At 37.9% G+C, this 21,063-nt stretch overlaps 1 protein-coding gene across 8 annotated transcripts in view; it reads right to left on the minus strand.

Moving 5' to 3' along the window:
- The window catches only part of CADPS2 (calcium dependent secretion activator 2), a 491,293-nt gene that overhangs the window by 302,796 nt on the left and 167,434 nt on the right, over positions 1 to 21,063 (minus strand). For all 8 annotated transcript variants that reach the window (XR_013992602.1, XR_013992603.1, XM_081038675.1 and 5 more), the window contains exon 4: positions 1,621 to 1,701. Coding sequence is in view for 6 of the 8 variants with exons in the window: in XM_081038675.1 (XP_080894801.1) it covers positions 1,621 to 1,701 (81 nt within the window). In the remaining 2 variants the exon portion in view is untranslated. The remainder of the gene's footprint in view (positions 1 to 1,620; positions 1,702 to 21,063) is intronic.

Below are 21,063 nucleotides of genomic sequence, written 5' to 3' on the forward strand. Positions count from 1 at the left end.
TCATCCCAATAAATTTAATAATACATTTTAAAAAATGTATTATGGCCTGAAAAAGAAAGTATTTTTATCCCACAAAACAGAAATTTCTGCTCTGCGGTTTTATTATATTGTGTTGTGAAGTATGGTAGGAGGTGTTATTGATTGCCAATTATTAACTATTAATACACATTTGTGGATTTATCAGACTGAAGAGATAGGAGGGTCTAGGAGAGAAGAGCCAGATTCTGGAGTAAGAAAAGCAGGGTTTGCGGCCTGCCTCCATCACTGCCTTGTTAGGTAATCTCAGTGAAGTCAATATCTTCCCTAAGCCTTCATCACCTTGTCTATAACATAAATTCATTACGTCATCTGCCCTTGTCGATTAATAGGATTAATGTAGACATATAATGCAACAAGGTCAGTAAAGTATAATTAGCCTTATAAATATTTCATGAAGATGGCTTAAATTTGGTGAAACTAAAGTAGAAAGCAATTAAACATGCTCTATCTACTATGTTTATTTACCTCCAATTTCTCAATTGTTTCCCTATTTTGTTATTTAATAGACATTTAAACATTAGAATTCTTAAAACATATATATTCTTAAGTACATATTTTCTTTGCAAAAAAACAAAAAACCCAATTGTTAAAGTCAGTATGAGATGTATCTTCTTCTCGAGTAGTGGAAATAGTTCAATATCTTGATTTAGAAGGTGGTCATACCGGGTGTATAAACATACATTCATTAAGTTGTACACTAAAGATTTGTTCGCTTTACTGTATACATGTCATACCAAAACTTTTTTAAATGAAGAAAGATCCCTAAGGATTTCTGCAGAGAGACAGAAACAGAGAGGGAGAGAGGGGAAAATCTATCCATCGAATATTCAAGCTTTTGCTTTGCTGAAGGGAAACGGAAAAAATTTTATTCTCAGAATAATCAACAGCATTATAACTTCAAGTCTACTCGGAGGGACTAAAATTTTTGTACCACCGGAGTAAATTCATATATCCATTTACTAGAGAATAATTCAGACAATGAAGTTCCATTCTCTCTAAAATGTCTTCAATATTAAAAAAGCAACTCACGGCTTCTTTCTGAAATCTACTTCTGTTCATAGAAACATAGTAATAGCACACATAAAAAATAACTACAATATTAAATTGAACACACTCTATCTGCTAGACTATGTACTAGAAACTTCAAATTATATTTTTCATCCATTCAATCATTCAATCGAATATTAGCCGACACCACTATGTGCCAAGCGCTGTGCTGGATACTTTGGAGTATATTATATAATTTCACAGGGAGATTTTTCTCCTTGATTATATTATGCTTAATGCAATTTTAAAATTCTTGTATATCTAGCAATTTGAGAAATTTAGGTATCGCTTTTAAGAATAATTTACAAAAGTTTTCACTGAACTTAAACATTCCATAAATAAGGATGGGAATGTAAAATATAGAATATGCTCCATTTAGATGATATACGTTCAGATATTTGGGCTTAAGAGGTACACACATAGAGGAGAAAATGATAACATTATACTGGTTTCATCTATACAAAGCTCTGTCATCTCACAGAAATCTAGGTAAAGAAAGAAATGTTGGAAAGTACATCCAAGTTAATACTTTACCTTTGCCATTTTCTCTGCCAATTGCAAACGACCATCAAGTTCCCTTCTGATCTGGGCTGCTTGTTCATCTGCATTATCCAACTTCAAAAATAAAACAGAAATTACAGATACGTGATTAATTGCACTGATCTACAGATTAAAGCAAAGATTAAATGACTCAAAACTTTTTAAAATAAATGTTCTCAGCTACCTATTGAGAACAGAGAAGACTGTTTAATTAGATTGGCAGCCCAATTAAATTTCATGGGCAATTACTGTGGCTTTGTTCACAAAAAAGTTAATAAATCTCTGAGGTTAATAGCTCAGTTTACCAAAAATTCTAATTATAATAATTCTTTGCCCAATGTGTGCACAACTATAAACCAAGAAGTCTTCATTTTCTTGAGTTTACATTAAATTATCATTAAGTTTATTCAATCCATCCTTCTGTCTTTACGAAGGTCAATCCTAAATAGATAAATCTCTTGTTTTCTAGAATTCCCAGAATGCATTTCTGGATGGTAAGATGCTGAGTAATGTTTCACTTCTTTCTTTGTTCTTTTAAAAAATATTCCCTTCATTTTTATAATAAATTTGTATTAGTGCCAAACTATAAAAGTACTATTTGATTGATATAATTTTCTACCATTTAAGTCTTCATTTACATCTCATTCTGGTATGAACAGACTCAACTGCCTTATACTGCCAAGAAATCCTTCCATTCTTTTACAGACTGGCACCACATTAGAATTCCAATCTCTTGCTCAAAATTTGATTGAAAGCAAGAAAAGCATGCTATCATTATTTTTAAAGATATCTATCATTTACATGAAAAATTACTTTCACTTCATGGAAATAAATCCTTCACTTTTTCTGTAACTTCCTCTAACTTTACTCATGATTACTTCTCCCAAAATTATTCATTCAATCCTCCTTTATTAGCTCATTATAAAGACTGTTAAGCTGAAGAGGTCCTATGAGTCACGCACATTATGGGATGCACTGGGGTAGGGGTCACAGAGGTGAATCAGGCACACATTTCTCTGAACTCATTCCTTCCCCTCTCCCGTTCCCCTCATTAAGAAGCCTGCCACACAACACAACCACGCCTTACTAAAGATCCACCTAAAAATGGAATTAGTATCGTGTACTACATCAACAACCAGGAGAGTACAGATTTGCTTGTCCAATTGCTGAAGAACTAAAAAATTGACCATGTTACCCTTTAAAAACAGCCTTAAAAAGAAAAAGATGAGTAGAAGCAAACCAGGTCAACAGGATGGTGGTGTTAGAACACATATGGAGAATAAAGAAAAGAGGGCACCAAAAGTCTGAAGCTGAGACTAGACACAGTGGTTTGGGAAACTGAATATTTGGGAGTTGGGGGAAGGAGGGCTTGGGGGTTGGGCCTGGAAGGAGCAATGGGGCTACTTCATAAGCTCCTCTTTGCAGCCACATTCGGGCGTATGGAGTTGGTTCCTACAGCAATGAGAAGTCATTAAAAGGTCTTAAGGCAGACAGAAAAAGTCGAGACCCACATGATTTCACTCATATATGGGATATAAAACGAAAGCAACAAATGAATGAGACAAACAAGAAAAACTCAGATACAGATAACCACAGTCTAGTGGTTACCAGAGGGTGGCAGAAGTGGGTAAAGGAGGTCAAATACATGGTGATGGAAAGAGAACTGACTCTGGGTGGTGAACACACAATGTGATGTATAGATGACGTATTATAGAATTGTACACCTGAAACCTATATCATTTTACTAACCAATGTCACCCCAACAAATTTAATTTAAAAAGCTAAAAAAAGTGTTTGAAAAACAAACAAACAAAAAAAGGTTTCAAGTAGGTGAATGACATGATCGGATCTGAGCTCTGGAAAGGAAAGATTGCTCTATTTCCAGCATAAACAGGAAGTTTATTTATTTAAAAGGAAGATGTGGAGTTATAGTTATAAAAAACATGTTTCCAAGTTGATTAAAAAAATCAAATTCATTTTAAAACAGGTTTAAAAATAGGCATCTAAATAGGCATATAAACTAAATCCTTACTGTAAAGGGAGTTTCTATGTCATCTCAAGAACAAATACACTTAGAAATTATTTTAACATAGGTATGTATTTATATGGAAAAACAGTATATATACGGTTCAGTACTATCTGTGGTTTCCTGCGTCCACTCCCCAAGGGGGTCTTGGGACATATACCCCTGCAAGAAAGGGGGGACCACAGTACCGCTGTGTAGTATAAACGGCACACCCATTGACCCAGTTGCTCAAGTCCAAAACCTAGGTATCATCTTTGACTTCTTTCCCTCACAACCTGCATCCAGTGCAATCTAGAGTCATGCAGAGTACAATCTAGAATCACATTGTTGAGGCAGGCCAGAATTCAGGTATGATGAGTCCTTGGACGGGACTCTGTACTGTCTCTTGTGGTGGAGTGTTTCCCTAGCCACTTCAAGTACTTCTCATTTTGCCAGTACAGTTTCACCTACTGTTATGGTAAAAATAATATTTTTTTTCAGAACTCTCCAGAGAAACTGATTTTGCACACCCCTTCCCCCATGGGAAAAAAAATAAAGAATAGAAAAAGAAAATAGCCTGAGAGGATGGTTTATACGATAGACGTGAGGCATTAGACTTTAAAATGTTGGTGACACACCTGTTTCTAATGCCTGATTTGGGTTGTGGAATAAAGAAAATGTGGGCTATGTGGACTCCGGAGCTTGTGGTAGGGGCAAGAGGTATAAGTCCTCACTCCACGAGGACAACTGCATTTTAACTTCATTTTCTTCTACTTTAAATTCCTGATTTCAACACTTGATGTGATGATAGATTACTTACCTCACAGATGTCCTTTCTTGGCACAGAATATTTTCCAAGTCTATCAAAGAGGGTTGTTCAACCATGACCATAACAGATGCCCAAATCTATCTTTATTCTCTGCAATGCCTCCAGTATCTATCCACTACACAGATCATTATACCACTTATCAAAATATGTCACTGGCCTGACAACTATTTAGTACAGAAAATACAGTTTTATTTTCTTCCGGTTTGTTTTCCAGAGATTACTGTTTCCACATTCAGAATTCTCTAGACCTAGGGAGTTCTTAACCTGGACCTTCAGGAGTCTGTGAACCTATTCAAGCTGTGGGCAGAATTTGGTAGTGATTCACATTTTTTTCCCTTGGGGTACTGCTTACATTTCATAGCTTATCCAAGAGATTCTCAAATGGGGGGGTTAACTCAAAAGAGGTAAAGAATCCTGACTCTAGGACAACCTTCTGTAAAGAAGTCTCTAGTCATTTGTTGTAAAAGAGGCTGCATGGTTTTCAAACATAAGCTGTGGAAAACGCCCACCTCACACATACCTGTCATTAACCTCATCTTACGGAGATTTGTGAAATTCTTTGTAAGGGGACACTAAGACATAGGCCATAACAGTGTTGACTTGAATGGCCCATGACTGCTTTATTTACTCTATTTGCTTTTTCCTGAACCTTCTGTATAGCAAGCATTAGCTACAAAACTTGTGGCCTTCCAGGAGTTCACGTTGCATAGAGAAAACAGTAAAAAAATGTAAGTAAAACAACGTATAATTGCCACAAGATAGCTGGTGGTCAATTCAAAGCTGCTGTGGGAATTCAATGATGGAAGACATGTATTGTTCTAGTTGACAGTATCAGAATGCATTTGTGAAGATAGGAACATTAAAAATGAAGTTTGAGGAAGAGAAAACGTTGACCTGATGCAGCAGTCTATTAGTGTTAACTTGCAAACCCCAAACTCTAGGCTCTCCCTGCCCCATTTCTCTCCTTGCCCCATTTTTCTTGGGTTCCATGGAAGCAGCTTTGAGAAAAGACAAGGTCTAAGACATTCGCAAATCTCCCTTTGCAGAAGTCCTAGGGAGAATGGAAGACCATGTTCGTGGCCTACTATCTTACAGTTAAAACATTTTTAAACACAGCATAAAAACAGCTTTACCATGTTTCACCCAACAGCTCTATTTTATAACTTACAATATTCTTCTAGGGCTTTAAAAATTACAAACGTCAAATACTTGAAACCATCAAATTTGCTCCTATCTTAAAGAAAAAAAAGGTCTTTACAAAAGTGTTTTTGACAGTACTGTTGAGCCTCATTGCCCTCTCTAATTAATCTATTTTCTAGAACCGGGATAATTGTCTTTAGATTAATATTGTCAATCACTAGAAAGGGGGATTGATAGCTATGTTTTTCCATAATTATGCCGTTGAGCATGCTAACCCTAATCACATGGGCCCTTCCTTCTCCCACTGAAAAAAATCAATTTGTTTTTTTCTGAGACCTCAGCCCAATTGCGGCATAACTTTTCAGACATATTATACTTGTATTCTGTTATTTATTGTAATATTCATCTTTCTCCTTTAACACAAAAAATACAAGTAGAATAGGATTTGTACAGTTTTGTAAATTTAGTGTAATCTCCCTAAGATTAACTCATATGCTGGTCCACAGTATTTCTATTATCTATAAACCTAATGATTTATAGATAACCCATCATGAGAAATAATCAGCACAAACCTAACACTGATTCCAAAAGAACACTCCGTGCAACACTTTATCGTATAATTTTCTAGTAGCCCATTCATTGTTTGATTTATTTGACAGTGCTACTTATGCATGGGTTTTCCAACATGGCCCCCCAAAACTGATCAAAAGCTTTAAGTATTAGCAAATTATCGATATATCTTTTAATTCTCCATCGCCGAATCACAAATTATTTATCATAAAGAGAGCATAACTCTACCCCACTGACTCTGATCGTCCCTGCTCTGTTTTCCATGCTGACCCACCCACTCTGCCAGCCCACAGACACACAAGGTTGGTCCTTGTCTGTTCTAGACGCCAGAGTGTCTGCAGTCCTTTCTCAATACAATGTCATAAGGACCTCTCTCCTGAGTTCCAGTGCTCTATCTCCACTTAAAGGCAAAGCATTTCCTTTCAGGCATTACCTCGATGACCTCAAACTAAAACTGAACTCATCTTCTTTACTGTCCACTCTTCAGCCTGGATCCATTATCTACATATGATTCTGACTACTCTTGATTAGGCTAAAATCTCAGAGGGAGACAGGGTGGGCAGGGAGGAATGGAGATGAGGAGAAAGAAAGGAGAGGAGGGAATGAATGAATGAGACTAAATGAATATGAACGAGACAGATGATACCCAAACACCGTAAGCCTAGTACTCGGGTCCTCCCATATTTTATACCAATCTAACTTTCTAACCTCTTGGATAATTCCATTACCTACACAAGTTTTTTTTTTCCCATTGTTTACCAAACATGTTACATTTCCCAATCATATATTTTGCTTGTGTTTCTCCTGCCTGGAATGTACTTCTTATGTACCTTCATTATCTAGATCAATTTCCAAATCTTCTGAAAAAACTGCCTTACCAACCATTTAGTAACAAAGCATGTACTATCTGATATCTTCCACAGTTGTCTTATTACTATTGAACTTTTCAGATACTTATGCCTGCCACCTCAAACTGCAATTATTTCCCTTGTAAGTGTACCTTACTCTAACAAAAGGAGTAAGACAAATCGACCTCCAACAGTGGGACTCAAATAACTGGTCTCACTTTTAATGCAAATACCAAGAATAATTCCTGTATTTAAAATGTTCTTGGACTCTAACATCCCCTCCATGCTGACCCATCTTTCATGAGGAAATCTCCCTCAAAAACAAAAACCCCTTCCTTCCCTTTTCTTGATCACTCAGAATTAGCCAACAACTACAAGGTAACTAAAACTCATTTTGTAATTTCACACAACCAAAAAATCAATAAGGAAATTAAATCATTCCCTTACTCTCAAGAGCAATACTTTGCCTGTATGATGTTATGTATGAATCGGGTAGCATTCTATCTGAAGGGAAAATTTTTAAAGAACTCCCTTTTATTTACCTTCTAAATTATGTATAAAAAAACCTAACTCAGAAGTATCAGTTCTACCATGGATTCTCACTGATTCTTAAAAATGCATTTCCCAAACCCCACTTTCTTTCAAATTCTTAAAAGTAGGGGAAAGATAAATGAGTTAATTAGACATAAAATTACCCTATGTGAACTGAACTAAACTATATTAAATAATAGATCAAAATGTTCAAAAGCTAGAATATAAAAAATTTAACCTCAAACGTAACAACTGTATGACTTCAATAGCCTGGAGAATATGCATGCATATTATCTAAAATGGTAGATATAACTTAGCAAATTTTTACACATTATGACATTTTCTTTAGTATTTCATTTGGTATTAACATTTTATCTTCTGGATGAAAGTAATGAGCTAATATTTTCAAGCAATTATTTATTAATCATACTCACCTCAACAAAAGAATTGAATATACATTCACATTAAGAACAAAATAATGCTGAAATGGAGAAAGTTTAGCACTAAATAAAATAACACCAACACTATCAGTGATATTAGAGAACTGTTAGAGCAAATTAGAACTCTAGCCTCTCAGGACTAGTAAGAGATAAATTTATACAGCACTTACAAGTATTTCAGAAACAAAGTGTTTTTTAATTATTAAATTTATTAGGTAACATTGGTTAATAACATCATGTAATTCTCAAATGTACAACTTTATAATACACCTGTGTACTCTACTGTGTGCTCACCACCCAAAGTCTAGTCTTCCATCACCACATATTTGACCCCCTTTACTTACCCCTTCATCCTCCACCCACCCTCTTTCCCTCTGGTAACCACCATCCTGTTGTCTGTATCTATGAGTTTGTTTTGTTTCTTTGTTTATTGCTTTTTGTTTTACATTCCATATATGAGTGAAATCATATACTTCCTGTCCTTTTCTGTCTGACTCATTGCCGTTAGCACGATATTCTCAAGATCCATCCATGTTGTTGCAAATGGCAATGCTCTAAGTTTTATAAACATTATTAAATTTAAACCTCAGAGCAACACTATGGAATAGATCTTATCATTATCCAATTTTAGTGATGAAAACTCTGAAGCACAAATTGTATTAAGCAATTTCCCAAGGTCAGAGACACACAGTTTATAAGCAGCAGGGCCAGGGTTTGAATCCTGCAGTTGAACTCCAACTTGGGTTCAACATAACCACCTAACACTCCTTCACACTCAACTTCCATTCTTTTAGTCATTTACTATCTATGAGAACCCACAAGAGGAAACATATTAAATATGGCCATACAATTAATGACACACAAATTAAATATTTATCCTATGCTAAGTTGTTAAAATGTAATAAAAGACACATAAACCATCTATAATACAAAGTAGAATATGATGAGGGAATTGTAAATTCCTCATTTTCTTCCCCTCCCTCAATAATTAAGAAAAATGACTCGGGGGTAAGAGCAAGGAAGCCTTTGTGGAGGAGGCAGAGTTTCTCTTGAGTCCTGAAGAATGGAGAAGGAGGATTCCAAGTGAAGAGAATAATGTGAGACAAAATTAAAAGCCAAGACAATACAGGGTATGGATGAGCAACAGGGAGTGATTTGGTATACCTGGAACATGGGGTGTGTAAAGCATGATTATAGCCCAGAGAACGTAAGGCCGGCAGGTGGAGCCAGACTGTAAACACGGTAGCTGTGGACAGCTTGGCCAAGGGGTATAAGAACGAACTTCATTCTGTGGATAGAATGGAGCCTTTTATTCTTTCTTTTTTAAAATTCAAAGTTGGGTTATGATGAGAACAAGATGGTTGCTGCAATAATAATAATCTGGCAATAAAATTATGTAGGGTTGGAAGGGAGAAGCAAGAAAGAGGGTACAGCCATTCTCCAAGTCTTGAGCTATGGTAACGGCCATGGAAATAAGATAGCAGATAATGCACCATACTGGAGGAAGCAGCAGTGCAGGTAATGGTTCGGGCTGGGAAGGCAATAACAAAGAAAGGTCTCATAGTTAAAGGTCAAAAGGCTGAACATACATAAACAGAAGGAGAATCACGTTTAAGATGAGGAAAAAAATGGCATTTTGAACCTACTGAGTTGGAGGAGTTTCAGATCCATCAGTCTGCCATGGGCCATAATGATACAGAATGGAAAGAAGAGGTGATCTATGTGAAAAGCGTGAAAGGCACTCAAAATAAGCACAGTGAATTCTTTGATGTTTTTCACCACTGCAGTATTTCCCAGTGGATCTAACTCAGTGCAACAATCCCAAAAGCATCAAATTCCACAAAAAAAGCATGGTGGAAAAACTATCCAGATTTTCAGACATGGCCACTCTTGGTACCATACTATGTACAGTGAGTTCACAAACCTCTGGTAATAATTCATAGAATGAGATGTAAGCTTTATTAATCTGGAAACCTTCATATCAGAATCATGAAAATGCTTTGTAAATAGGAAATGACATAATTTTAAACATTTAACAACAGAGGCTTTTCTACCAGTTACTAATAAACAGCTAGCATCAATCATTGCCCACTACAAGTTAAATCTTGCTAAGATAAAGATCAGTTGGCCCCGCTCTAATGATTAGGGCAAAAGTATTTGATTTTTTTTTTCAGTCTAAAGCAAAGATTTAGGATATTATGACCTTAATAGTCAGCTAAAAGCATTAAATATCACTGGGTACTCTTGTGAATATATGTCAATCAATTTTCCTCCACCTTTTCAATTGCTTTTTTTTTAAAAAAAGCACTTTTCAATTGCTTTTTTTTTTTTTTAAAAAAGCACTTTATAACAGCAGAAGTTGTTCTCACCATCTACCAGAAGAAATAGGCATCAGGTTTTGTAGGCCAAACATTTCTGAAAGCCCAATAATAATACACAATTAGGAAGAAAGATTGGCACATCAAAATTAGAACTAAACTACAGAACAACCATCACTGAGAATTGCCTAAACTCTAGCTGAACAAAAGTCCTGTAAGTAAGGATATGTAGAAAAAGCCATTGATACATTTAGGAGGGACAGATGTGAAACGGGCTGGTCCCACATCCAGGTGTGGTGGTTAAAAATCAGGAGGTTCTCTCAGCTGCAAAACTCCTCCAAGAGAAGTGAGGGGTCCTATCCCCATAACAACCTCCTCAGTCCAGGGTTCCAGTGCTGGGGACACATGTCCCCACAACTTCTGGCTGTGAGAACTAGCAGAGATGGTGGCTGAAATAGAGGACTGCAGGAGTCACAAGCATTCCTCCTCAAGGGCCTGCTCACTGACTTACTCGCTAATGGACTCCCTCGCTCTAAGCACTAGCACTGGATCAGCAGCTCGCAAGGTGCCAGGGACATATGGGGAAGAGGTGAGTTGCCTGGCTTTAGAGCAAGGGCTAGAGGGGCAGCTGTCTTCCAGCAGAAGTGCTGCCAGAAGCCATTGTTCCTCTGTTGAGCCCTCCCCTCACCCAGGTTGAAGACTTCCGCAGGCGCTGTATCTGAGTCTTCATCAACTGAGGTAACACCATTCCCGCCGCCTCAGTGATTCCCTGAGACCCCACCCTACCCAACTTGTCGGCCCACCTAGCTACTTCCAATTGCTTTTCCATACAAATGCCCTGTCTTGACTCATGCTGCTGACTTTCCTAAAGATCTCTCAAAGGTTCACAAACCCCAAACAAGCAGCATCTGGACGTGACATGCCCTGTACATCTTGCTAAGCAGCCCCACGGCGCACACTTACAGACAGCTGGCCTCAGTTCAGGTTTAACCTCTCTCAGGCATTTCCAAGCCAAGCACAAGTGGAAACAATCTGTAGATCACTTTACAGCCCATACCAAATAGCCCTGGGCAGAGCACAGGCAATGGTTGACCTTGGCCTGCACCAGAACCACTTCCAAGAGACCTCAGAACCAACATACCCAGTGGCCAGTTTCAGACCATAACAGAGTACCATATCCATAAATGATACAACCAGAGGGCAGACTGGGCAAGCATCAGAGTCCTGCTAAAGCACTGCTCCATAAGGTCAGCCCCTGAGCAGCAGGTTCCTCCACTGTAGTCACGGCCAGTCCCCACAACCAAGCAGCTTGAAGGTCAATCCCTCCCACTAACGTGCCACCAACAATCAAGGCTCAACTACAACAGGAGGGCACACACAAGCAACACAAGGGTCACACAAGCAACACAAGGGACACACCTGGAGGACTTGGCTCAGAAGACGAAAGAGACTGTGTTACTGGGTCCCACGGGACACCTACTACATAAGGCCATTCTACTAAAATTGGGAGACACAGCAGCCCAACTTAACATAGAAACATACACAGGGAGGCAGACAAAATGGGGAGACAAACATGTCCCAAATAAAAGAATGTAACAAAGCTCCAGAAAAACAAACAAACAAACCTAAACACAATGGAGACAAGCAGTCTACCAGTTCAACACTGGTCATAAGCATGATCTCTGTGATCTCTGTAAAGAACTTCAACAAAGAGATAGGAAACATAAAAATGGAGACAGAAAATAAAAAAAAAATAACCAGTCAGAAATGAAGAATACAATAACTGAAATGAAGAATACATTAAAGGGAATCAACAGTGGATTAGATGAAGCATAGGATCAAATTAGTGATTGAGAAGACAAGGTAGCAGAAAACATCCAATTAGAACAGCAAAAAGAAAAAAGAATCCAAGAAAATGAGGACAGTTTAAGGGGCCTCTGGGACAAAATCAAGTGTACCAACATTCACATCACAGGGGTACCAGAAAGAGAAGAGGGAGAGAAAGGAATTGTAAACTTACTTGAACATAGAAAACTTTCATAACTTGGTGAAGGAAAAAGATATACAAGCCCAGGAAGGGCAGAGTCCCAAACAAGATAAACCCAAAGAGACCCACACCAAGACACATAATTAATACGCCCAAGGTTAAAGACAAAGAGAGAATCTTAAAAGCAGCAAGAGAAAATCAGTTAGTTATCTACAAGGGAGCTCCCATAAGATTATCAGCTGATTTCTCAAGAGAAACGTTGCAGGCCAGAAGGGATTGGCACACAATATTCAAATGATAAAAGCAAGAACCCACACGTGTACAGCATAAAGAATAGAGCCAGTGGAACTGTAACAGCTATACAATGACGTCAGAGGGGTAGCAGATTGGGGGTGAAGGAGGGTTATCATTTTGTGAGAGGTATAAATATCTAACTATTACACTGTTTTGTACACCTGAAACTAAAAAACAAAAAAAACAACAAAAAAACAAACAAACAAACAAAAAAACAAAACAAGGACTTACAACCAAGATTACTGTACCCAGCAAGGCTGTCATTTAGAATGGAAGAAGAGATAAAGATCTTCCCAGACAAAATGTTAAAGGAGTTCATCACTACCAAACCAATATTACAAAAAACAGAAAAGGGACTTTTTTAAGAAGAAAAAAAGATCAAAAATATGAAAAATAAAATGGCAATAACTACATATTTATCAACAGTTACTTTATAAGTGAATGGATTAAATGCTCCAATCAAAAGAGCAGGTGGCAGAATAAACAAGAAATAAAAATAAACAAGAAATAACAAGAACTACACAAGAATAAACAAGTAAACAAAAATATATGCTGCTGCTAAGAGACTCACTTCAGATACAAAGACACACAACACAGACTGAAAATAAAGGGATGAAAAATGGTATCTCATGAAAATGGAAATGAGGGGAAAAAAAAGCTGCAGTAGCAATACTTATACCAGACAAAATAGACTTTAAAACAAGGGCTCTAACAAGAGACAAAGAAGGACCCAGTAGTCCCACTTCTGGGGATTTATCTGAAAAAACTCAAAAGGGACATATGCATCCATGTGTCCCTTCCAGCACTATTTACAGTGGCCAAGATATGGAGGTAACCTGGGTGTCTGTCCATCAAAAGATGAAAGGATAAAGAAGAAGTGGTACGTACATACAATGGAGTATTGCTCAGCCATAAAAAAAAGAATGAAATCTTTCCATCTGCAACAACATGGATGGACCTAGAGGGTATTATACTAACTGAAATAAGTCAGACAGAGAAAAACAAATGCCACATGATTTCACTTATATGTGGAATCTAAAGAACAAAATAAATGTCTTTCTATAAACGAAAATAGAAACAAACTCATACAGAGAATGTTGTGATGGTTGCCAGATGGGAGGGGGGTGGGAGATGGTAAAAAAGGTTGAGGGATTAAAAAGTACAAATCGGTAGTTAAAAAAATAGTCATGGAGGTGTAAATCATAAGAGATACAGTCAATAATATTTTAACAACTACGTATGGTGTCAGAGGGGCACAAGATGTATCGGGGTGATCACTTCATAAATTATATAAAGGTATAATCACTACGCGTACACCTGAAACTAATATAATACTGTAGGTCAACTGTAATTGAAAAATGAAAATGTATTTTAAAAAATACAAGGGGCAATGCTGTGAGCCTGGCATAAGTGCTTGATGAATTTTTAAGAAAATTATCCAGTGTACTATATTGAAGGAATTTAAATAATGTTCTTCATTACTGGCTGATTCCCTGAAACTTTCCTTTTAACTTTATTTTCTTACCCTGTTGGTTGTCCTCCTGACCCACTCCAATCAGGTTTGCTCCCACCCACTCCAGCGTCTTCCACCTTGACAAATTCAAGGGTCACTTGACTGTCATCTTACCTCACCCTCTGAGCAGCACGTGGCTGGCACAGATCAACGTTCTCCTCCTTGAAATATCTTCTCTTGGCTTCCCTGGCACCACACTCTCAGCTTTTTCCCCATCACACTGGCTCTTTTCCCTTTGTACAGCCTCCAGGTTATTGGCCTATCCTGGGCCCATTGTCTTCTTGAGCTCCAGACTCTTCTGAAAGAGTCTCATAATGTCCCATGACTTAAAACACTAACTTTATCTAAATGATTCCCAAATCTGTATCTCCAACCCTGACTTCTCACTGGAATTTCAGACTTGTACAGCCAACCTCCACCTGCCATTTCTATGTGGACACCTAATATTTCATTTTCAGCATGTACAAGACAGAACTCAATTTCTGCCTCATGCCACCCCCCAAAAAAAAACAACAACATTACTCCATGGAAAAGGAAACGTGATTCACCGAGAGCCTCCAACAGTGCCTGGCCAGAGTAGGTACTCTGTTTAAAAAACACCCTAATCACAGATGCCCCATCAGACCATGGTTAGCGTAAGTGCTGCATCAGATAAACACTGACAGTGTGAATGGAAACAGCGACATCAGAGTATGCTATCTTCTCTGAGAGAGAGGGAGAAGAACAGGTGGATGTCACTCGGAGTTCTAGAGAATGGTATGTCTTAAACTACAGACCAAGCTTATTCCCAGTTTCTGCTCGAATTCCTGCACTTAACATCTTGTCCCATCTCAGGCAAGCAGGTGGCCCAGTGCTGTGAAACCCAAGTCCCCAAGTGTGGAAGTGGAGTGGAATTCTGAAGCACAAAACAGGACGTGGTTCCAAGAGGATGTGACAACAGACTCCGAGGTGAAATCCAGTAGTCTAGGACTTTACAGGAAGAGAGATAAACACAGGATCACAGCAGGGCAGGGAGCAGAGCCTGGAAGTCTCATGAAAGAATGACATGCAGGTCCTGGTCCACTTTTGTTGTAATAATGCCTGGCCAGGCCCACAGGTGGGGTGAGGCAGGATATGGACCACATGCAATGCATTAAGACCACAGAGAAGGAACTTTCCAGAACCCCAATTTGTTCCTGTCATTTCTGTGCTCAGAGCCTAGCTGTGTTCCCTATCACGATACATTTCAAGCTCTTCCAGCTGGCTTGTAAGGCCCTCAATAATCAAGTATTTCCCTAATTCTTTAGCCTTATCTCCTGCTACTCCAGCAGTACACATAATATACCTCAACAGATTCCAAGCCTTTCTACTCTCCTTGTGCCTCTGTAAATGTCATTCTCCTCCTCTCTGTTAAATTTCTATCCATCTCCCCAAATTCAGGAATTTCTGCTTTCTTAGACCCTTCACTAAACTTTCATTAAAACACCAACAGAACTGGGTTTTCCACACTGCCAATCACCTCTTCTTACTGGGCACACAGCTACACTGTTTCTCAGGCTCCCCAACAGTTAGATGTGCCCAAGGCACTGAGTCCTTGGATTGAGGGTCAGACCAGGGGTCCTCAAGCCTCGCTGTGCACTAAATCAGGATAACGAAGGGCGGTTTTTAGAAATAGACACTGGGCTCCACTTCCACTTCCATGGATCGCATCACTTTGTCTGAGGCAGGGCCCAGGTATCCCGTCATTTTTAAAGCTCTTCAGGTCACTCTAATGTGCAGCCAGGATGGAGCACCATGAAAGTCCATGCAAACTATTCTATAACAAATTAGGGCACTGCCATCCAGGCACTCACACTGTGCCACATACATATCCCAGTGACACACTGATTAGCTATATACTTTTACCTTTTATTTATGTATCTGTCTCCTGACCACATGCAAATACCTTGAGGGAAAGAATCAAATCTTGTCATTTTTGCATTTTCCTTGCTTAGTCCAGTAACTGACATTTTAGAAGGTATTCAGTAAGTATTTTTAAATGAAGAAATAAAGAAATATACATATGTTTTGATAAAATATTTTAACAATGATTTGACAATGATGAACAATTATGAAAAAATATAATCAGTATATTATATAAACAGTATATTCATTTAATCTTTTTTTATTTGTTAATAGACAAGAACAGATCATAAAATAAAAACACTTCCTCCATCACTGTTATTAGGTTGGTGCAAAAGTAATTGAGGTTTAAAAGATTAGAAATAATTGCAAAAAACCGCAATTACTTTTGCATGAACCTAGTACAGTGGTACCTCATTTTTCTAACGTAATCTGTCTGGAAGACCGGCATTCTGAAACGTTCGAAAACAGCCGACAGTTAGGCCTCAGGATCTTGCACTCAGCGGAAGCCATGTGACATGTTCGACTTTGGAGAATTGTTCAAAAATTGAAGCATTTACTTCTGGGTTTACGGCGTTCATAAAACAAAATGTTTGTCAATGGAGACGTTTGAAAACCGACGTACTACTGTACTACAAAGATGCCTGATCTCTTATCATTTAAAAAAGCTGGGCTAACACCCACATTTCTATAGACTAACCTGGGTAAAGAAGAAAAATCTAAAAATAAATGATGCAAGGATGTATGAACGTAATCTAGATTTGTGATCTGGTGAGATCTGACAGAAAGCAAAAACAAATAAAACAAAACATTTTAGGAGGAATTTTATTTAGGAATACTGTAGTTCCTCTACACGTAGGCCGAAGGTAAAAAAATAAAAAATAATAATGCATAGTCAAATAAAGCAGCAGTGATAAAAACCTATAATTTGATTTAAGAGTATATTAAAACTGTATTTTTTGGAGGAAATTAATTCATATTACTAATCAGATCTTCAAATTCATTTGAATGAAATCAGATTCATCTAAATTATATCATAATATATTTATTTTAAAAAGAAGTAGACATGTATATAAATATTATGGCCATTCCAATTATTAATTCCAGAATTTCCAAAATCAGACATAAAATTTAATCATTCTTAAGGTCTTAAATTTCTCCTTGCTGTTTCCTAAAACATTAAAAACTGCTATTTAATGGTATTTACTTGAACATTTTCTTCAAGCATTTTGAGATTGAAAATTACACATGCACAAAAAACATACCTTGCTAATTGTCCTTTCCACCACTGTATTTTCCTACTTGGAAAGTGATTTTTGTTATCATATGTAATTGTCTCTGTAGAACATGCATTTATTTCTGCCAAAGTAGACAAATTATGTTAAATGTAATGTATCACCAATCCAACGCTACTAGTTGAGAAAAAAGATGACAGTGGTGAAAGGCAGATACCAATTTCCTTGGAACACTGAGATTTCTCTTCTTCCCTTTCACAAACCTTGAGTGGGTGGAGGGGTGAAAGAGGGGGGAGTCTTCAGAATGGTGTGCCTCATGCTTCCTGGACTTCCAGGGGAAGAGTCTCACAGTGAGAGGGAGGGGGAAAAAAACACAGCCATTGCCTGTTTGTTGATTTCTTTACAACTTCTAAACCCAAAGTGCTTAATCCCCAAAGCTAAAATTTCTAGGGAAAGGGAGTCATAAACCTGAACACTGCTTTTTAACCATTTGCAAATATTCCTGCGTATCCCTTAAAATATGCAGCAGTTCTGTAGTATTAACGCAGTTCTTTCCCAAGATAACACATTTGGGTGGGGAGATGTGTAGAGAGGAAGATTTCCATTAACTTTGCTTTGACTCTTGGATAAATGTGGGTGAGTCACTTGCTTCAGTTAAAGGAATGAAACAATAAAAGATTAATGAGGGTTGCTTTGGGCAGAAAAGATTAGAATTTAGATAGCTGTAAAATTCAGTTATGTAATCCTCTTAAAATATAAATATAGAAGTAAGAGGAGAATTATAGTAGACGTGGTACTATATACGCCACTATTCAGACTCTGGTCACTTAGGAGTGTATGTCTCTCTACAGTCCATATATAACACCTTCCATACATCTGCTATGTCGTCTCAAACTACAGCAGGGTCTCTTAGACTCCAGCAGCAAGGAAGACTTTCTGCCAGGCTGTGTCACACCCCCACACTCTACACATGTGGGTCCTCCACCCACAACACTTCAGCATCTTCTCGTTCTGATGAATTTCATCTATAGGTCATACCGTCCCTCAATACTACCCTTTCCTCAATCTCTAGAAGGCAAAGCCAGGAATTTACCACACTGCTGTGGCATTTACAACAGTGCAATTTCTTTTTTTTTTTAATGAATCTAGCAAATAACTGGGTCTTATCTCTGTGTCTCTATCATTCAACACAGTGCAAGCTTGGCACATAATTTCTAATTATCTATAGTCCCTAAATGACTATGGAGAATGGGTTAACTAATTAATTGATTTGAACATACTGTATCACCCTTCCTCACATTTTAAAATAATCTTTAGTAAACATTTAATTTCTGTTCAAAGAAAGGCAGCTGATTTATTACTAGTACCACTGAAGTGACAGAATTTTCATTAAAAATTTTGTGAAATAAAAATTATTATTTATTAACTTAAGACTATAAAAACATAGCTTTAATATCAACTAACTTTGTTTCTCTAAAAGTATTAACTATATTTACTTAAACTTCACTGCATTTCCTTAAAATTATCCCTGAAATTAAACTTTCCACTGATAAATTGTTCTTCCTTCCATCTTGTTACTTTACTGTTCCTCTAATGTTCTGATTCAAGTAAATAATTGCTAACTGATTTCAGATTCTTGTATTGTTATTTGCTCATTTTAGAATGCACACTTTGAGCGTGTTTCCATCTTTTTCACCTAATATTTCGTTCAATGAATGTGCACCAATGCAGCAGACACATTATTCTCAAACCAAAAAATCCAAAGTATGGCGGGGAGCTTTACCGTGGCTAATGGTAAACGTTTTAGTGGCTAACCTATGACATATTTGTGTTGTTATTATTCTGTTTTATCTTTGTCAGGTAACAAGTCAATAATAATTTTTCTTTCAATTATCCCAGATTTCATAACTTAATTGTGATATCTTTTATATCATTGTTTTACAAGTTTTTCTCTTCTACCTTAACTTTCATAATTCCTAAGCTCTTGGATCTGATCAGAAGTGATGCAAACACCAATACCTCTTTAGAGGCCAGCTTCCTATTTAACATTCCAGATGCAAATCCTGCAGCTCTGGGACGAGAAGGACAGCCACATGAGACTCCTGGGGGCATCAGGTGGCAGTCCTGGCTCTGGTGCCTTCTCTTCGTGGTGTTTCCTTCTCAAATCCCCAGAGAGCCCCCAACTGTCTAGCTGGTGTCATCACGTACATCTTAGCAGAACAGCTCTCTCTACCCTGAACTTCTGACCCTAAAGCAAGTGACACATCTTTGAGATTTCCTAGGGGATCACTCTTGGCAAAAACATGGGACCAGATAAGGGTAAACAGATACAGATGGACGTTACAGTTAGCAAGAGTCAAAGGCTTTCCTGAGACACAGGGAAGGTGGAATGCATTTCCTGAGGTAGGCCTGGAGCCGGTTGCCAGCAGCTCAGCTGGCGTGAGATCCTTCCTCTGTTCCCCCAAGCCCTGCGCTACTATCCCCTCTTCTCAGACTATTCCTTTTCCTATAAAGGGCAGGCTATTTTCTGTGATTTCTATCATCTTTTCCCTTTAAACCTGGGTAACAGACAACAAAAGAACAAATAAAATAAGATACATAGGCCCTTGAGGGGGAGAAAAATCTCAGCTGTTTTCTTAACAATCCATTTTCATAACTTCATCCATTTTGTAAAAATGACTGTTATTCCAAAGGGAAGCTCTTCCTTTATTTATAGGAGTATTTTTTGTACTATCTTTTGATTTCAATCAAAGAAAAAAATAATCCTTAAGCTTTTCTTTCAAATCTCAAAACCAAAGAAAGGAACTGGCACCTCAGCTCAGACATGTAAAGTGCTTGGAAGCTGTCACTCTTGTTCTGAAAATAAAAAACTGGACAAAGAGAAAACCAATGCCTTTTCTTGGACTTGTCAGAGAACTCAGGTTGGAGGGCAAACCACTAACCCAGAAATCTGGAGAAACAGGTGAAACCAGAGGGGCACAGTGATTGCAGCAGAAGTCAGTGGAGGCCACTTACTTGGCTAGTAATTTGGACTAATTACTAGAAGCTGAATGCAGAGAGTGAGAATACCCTGGGGCTGCAATCATAAGGGGTTCCCATACTTTACTAGTCTTTCCTTCCAATAACCCCATAAGCTTCTCATGGGAAGGAGCCAAGAAAGATCCCCGTGTGGACCCGGCAGGAAGAGGGGAAGAAAAGCCACTGTTAAACCTCCCAGATTCTTCTCCCTAACAAAGCGAGACAGACTTTGCCAGAAGGAAGCACTGAAAACTTATCCTTGCTGGGGGAAAAGAAGGCCCTCTGCAGTCCTTTGCAGCTTTTCTACCTCTTATATTGGAAAACCCAGTCTCCAACTCAGTTTTTGTTACCAGATACAACATGCCTGGCTTTCAACAAAAAATTGTGTCAAAAAAAGCATGCCAAAAGGCAAAAAAGAAAAAAGGACAAAAGAAAACAGCCTACAGAAAAAAGTGAACATCCATACTGGATTTAGGTGTGACACAGGTACTGTAATTCTCAAACAAGGAATTCAAGTAACTATTATTAATATATCAAGGAGTCTAATGGAAAAAGATTAAAACACGCAAAAACAGATGGGGAATGTAAGCAGGGAGATGGACACTCGCAGACAGAACCAAAAGGAACTGCTTGGAAGAAAAAAAACTGTAAATGAGCAACGCCTTTGATGGGCTCCTCTGGAGCCTTGATGATTCTGAGGAAAGAATCAGTGAACTTGAAGATAGGCCAATAGAAACTTCCCATTCTGAAATGCAAAGTGAAAAAACTCAAAAAAAAAACGAACAAAAAAAAACAAACTAAGCAGAACATCCCAGGACTATGGGACAA

Source organism: Rhinolophus hipposideros (genome assembly GCF_964194185.1).
Source record: "Rhinolophus hipposideros genome assembly, chromosome: 25".
NCBI classification, from domain to species: Eukaryota; Metazoa; Chordata; class Mammalia; order Chiroptera; family Rhinolophidae; genus Rhinolophus; species Rhinolophus hipposideros.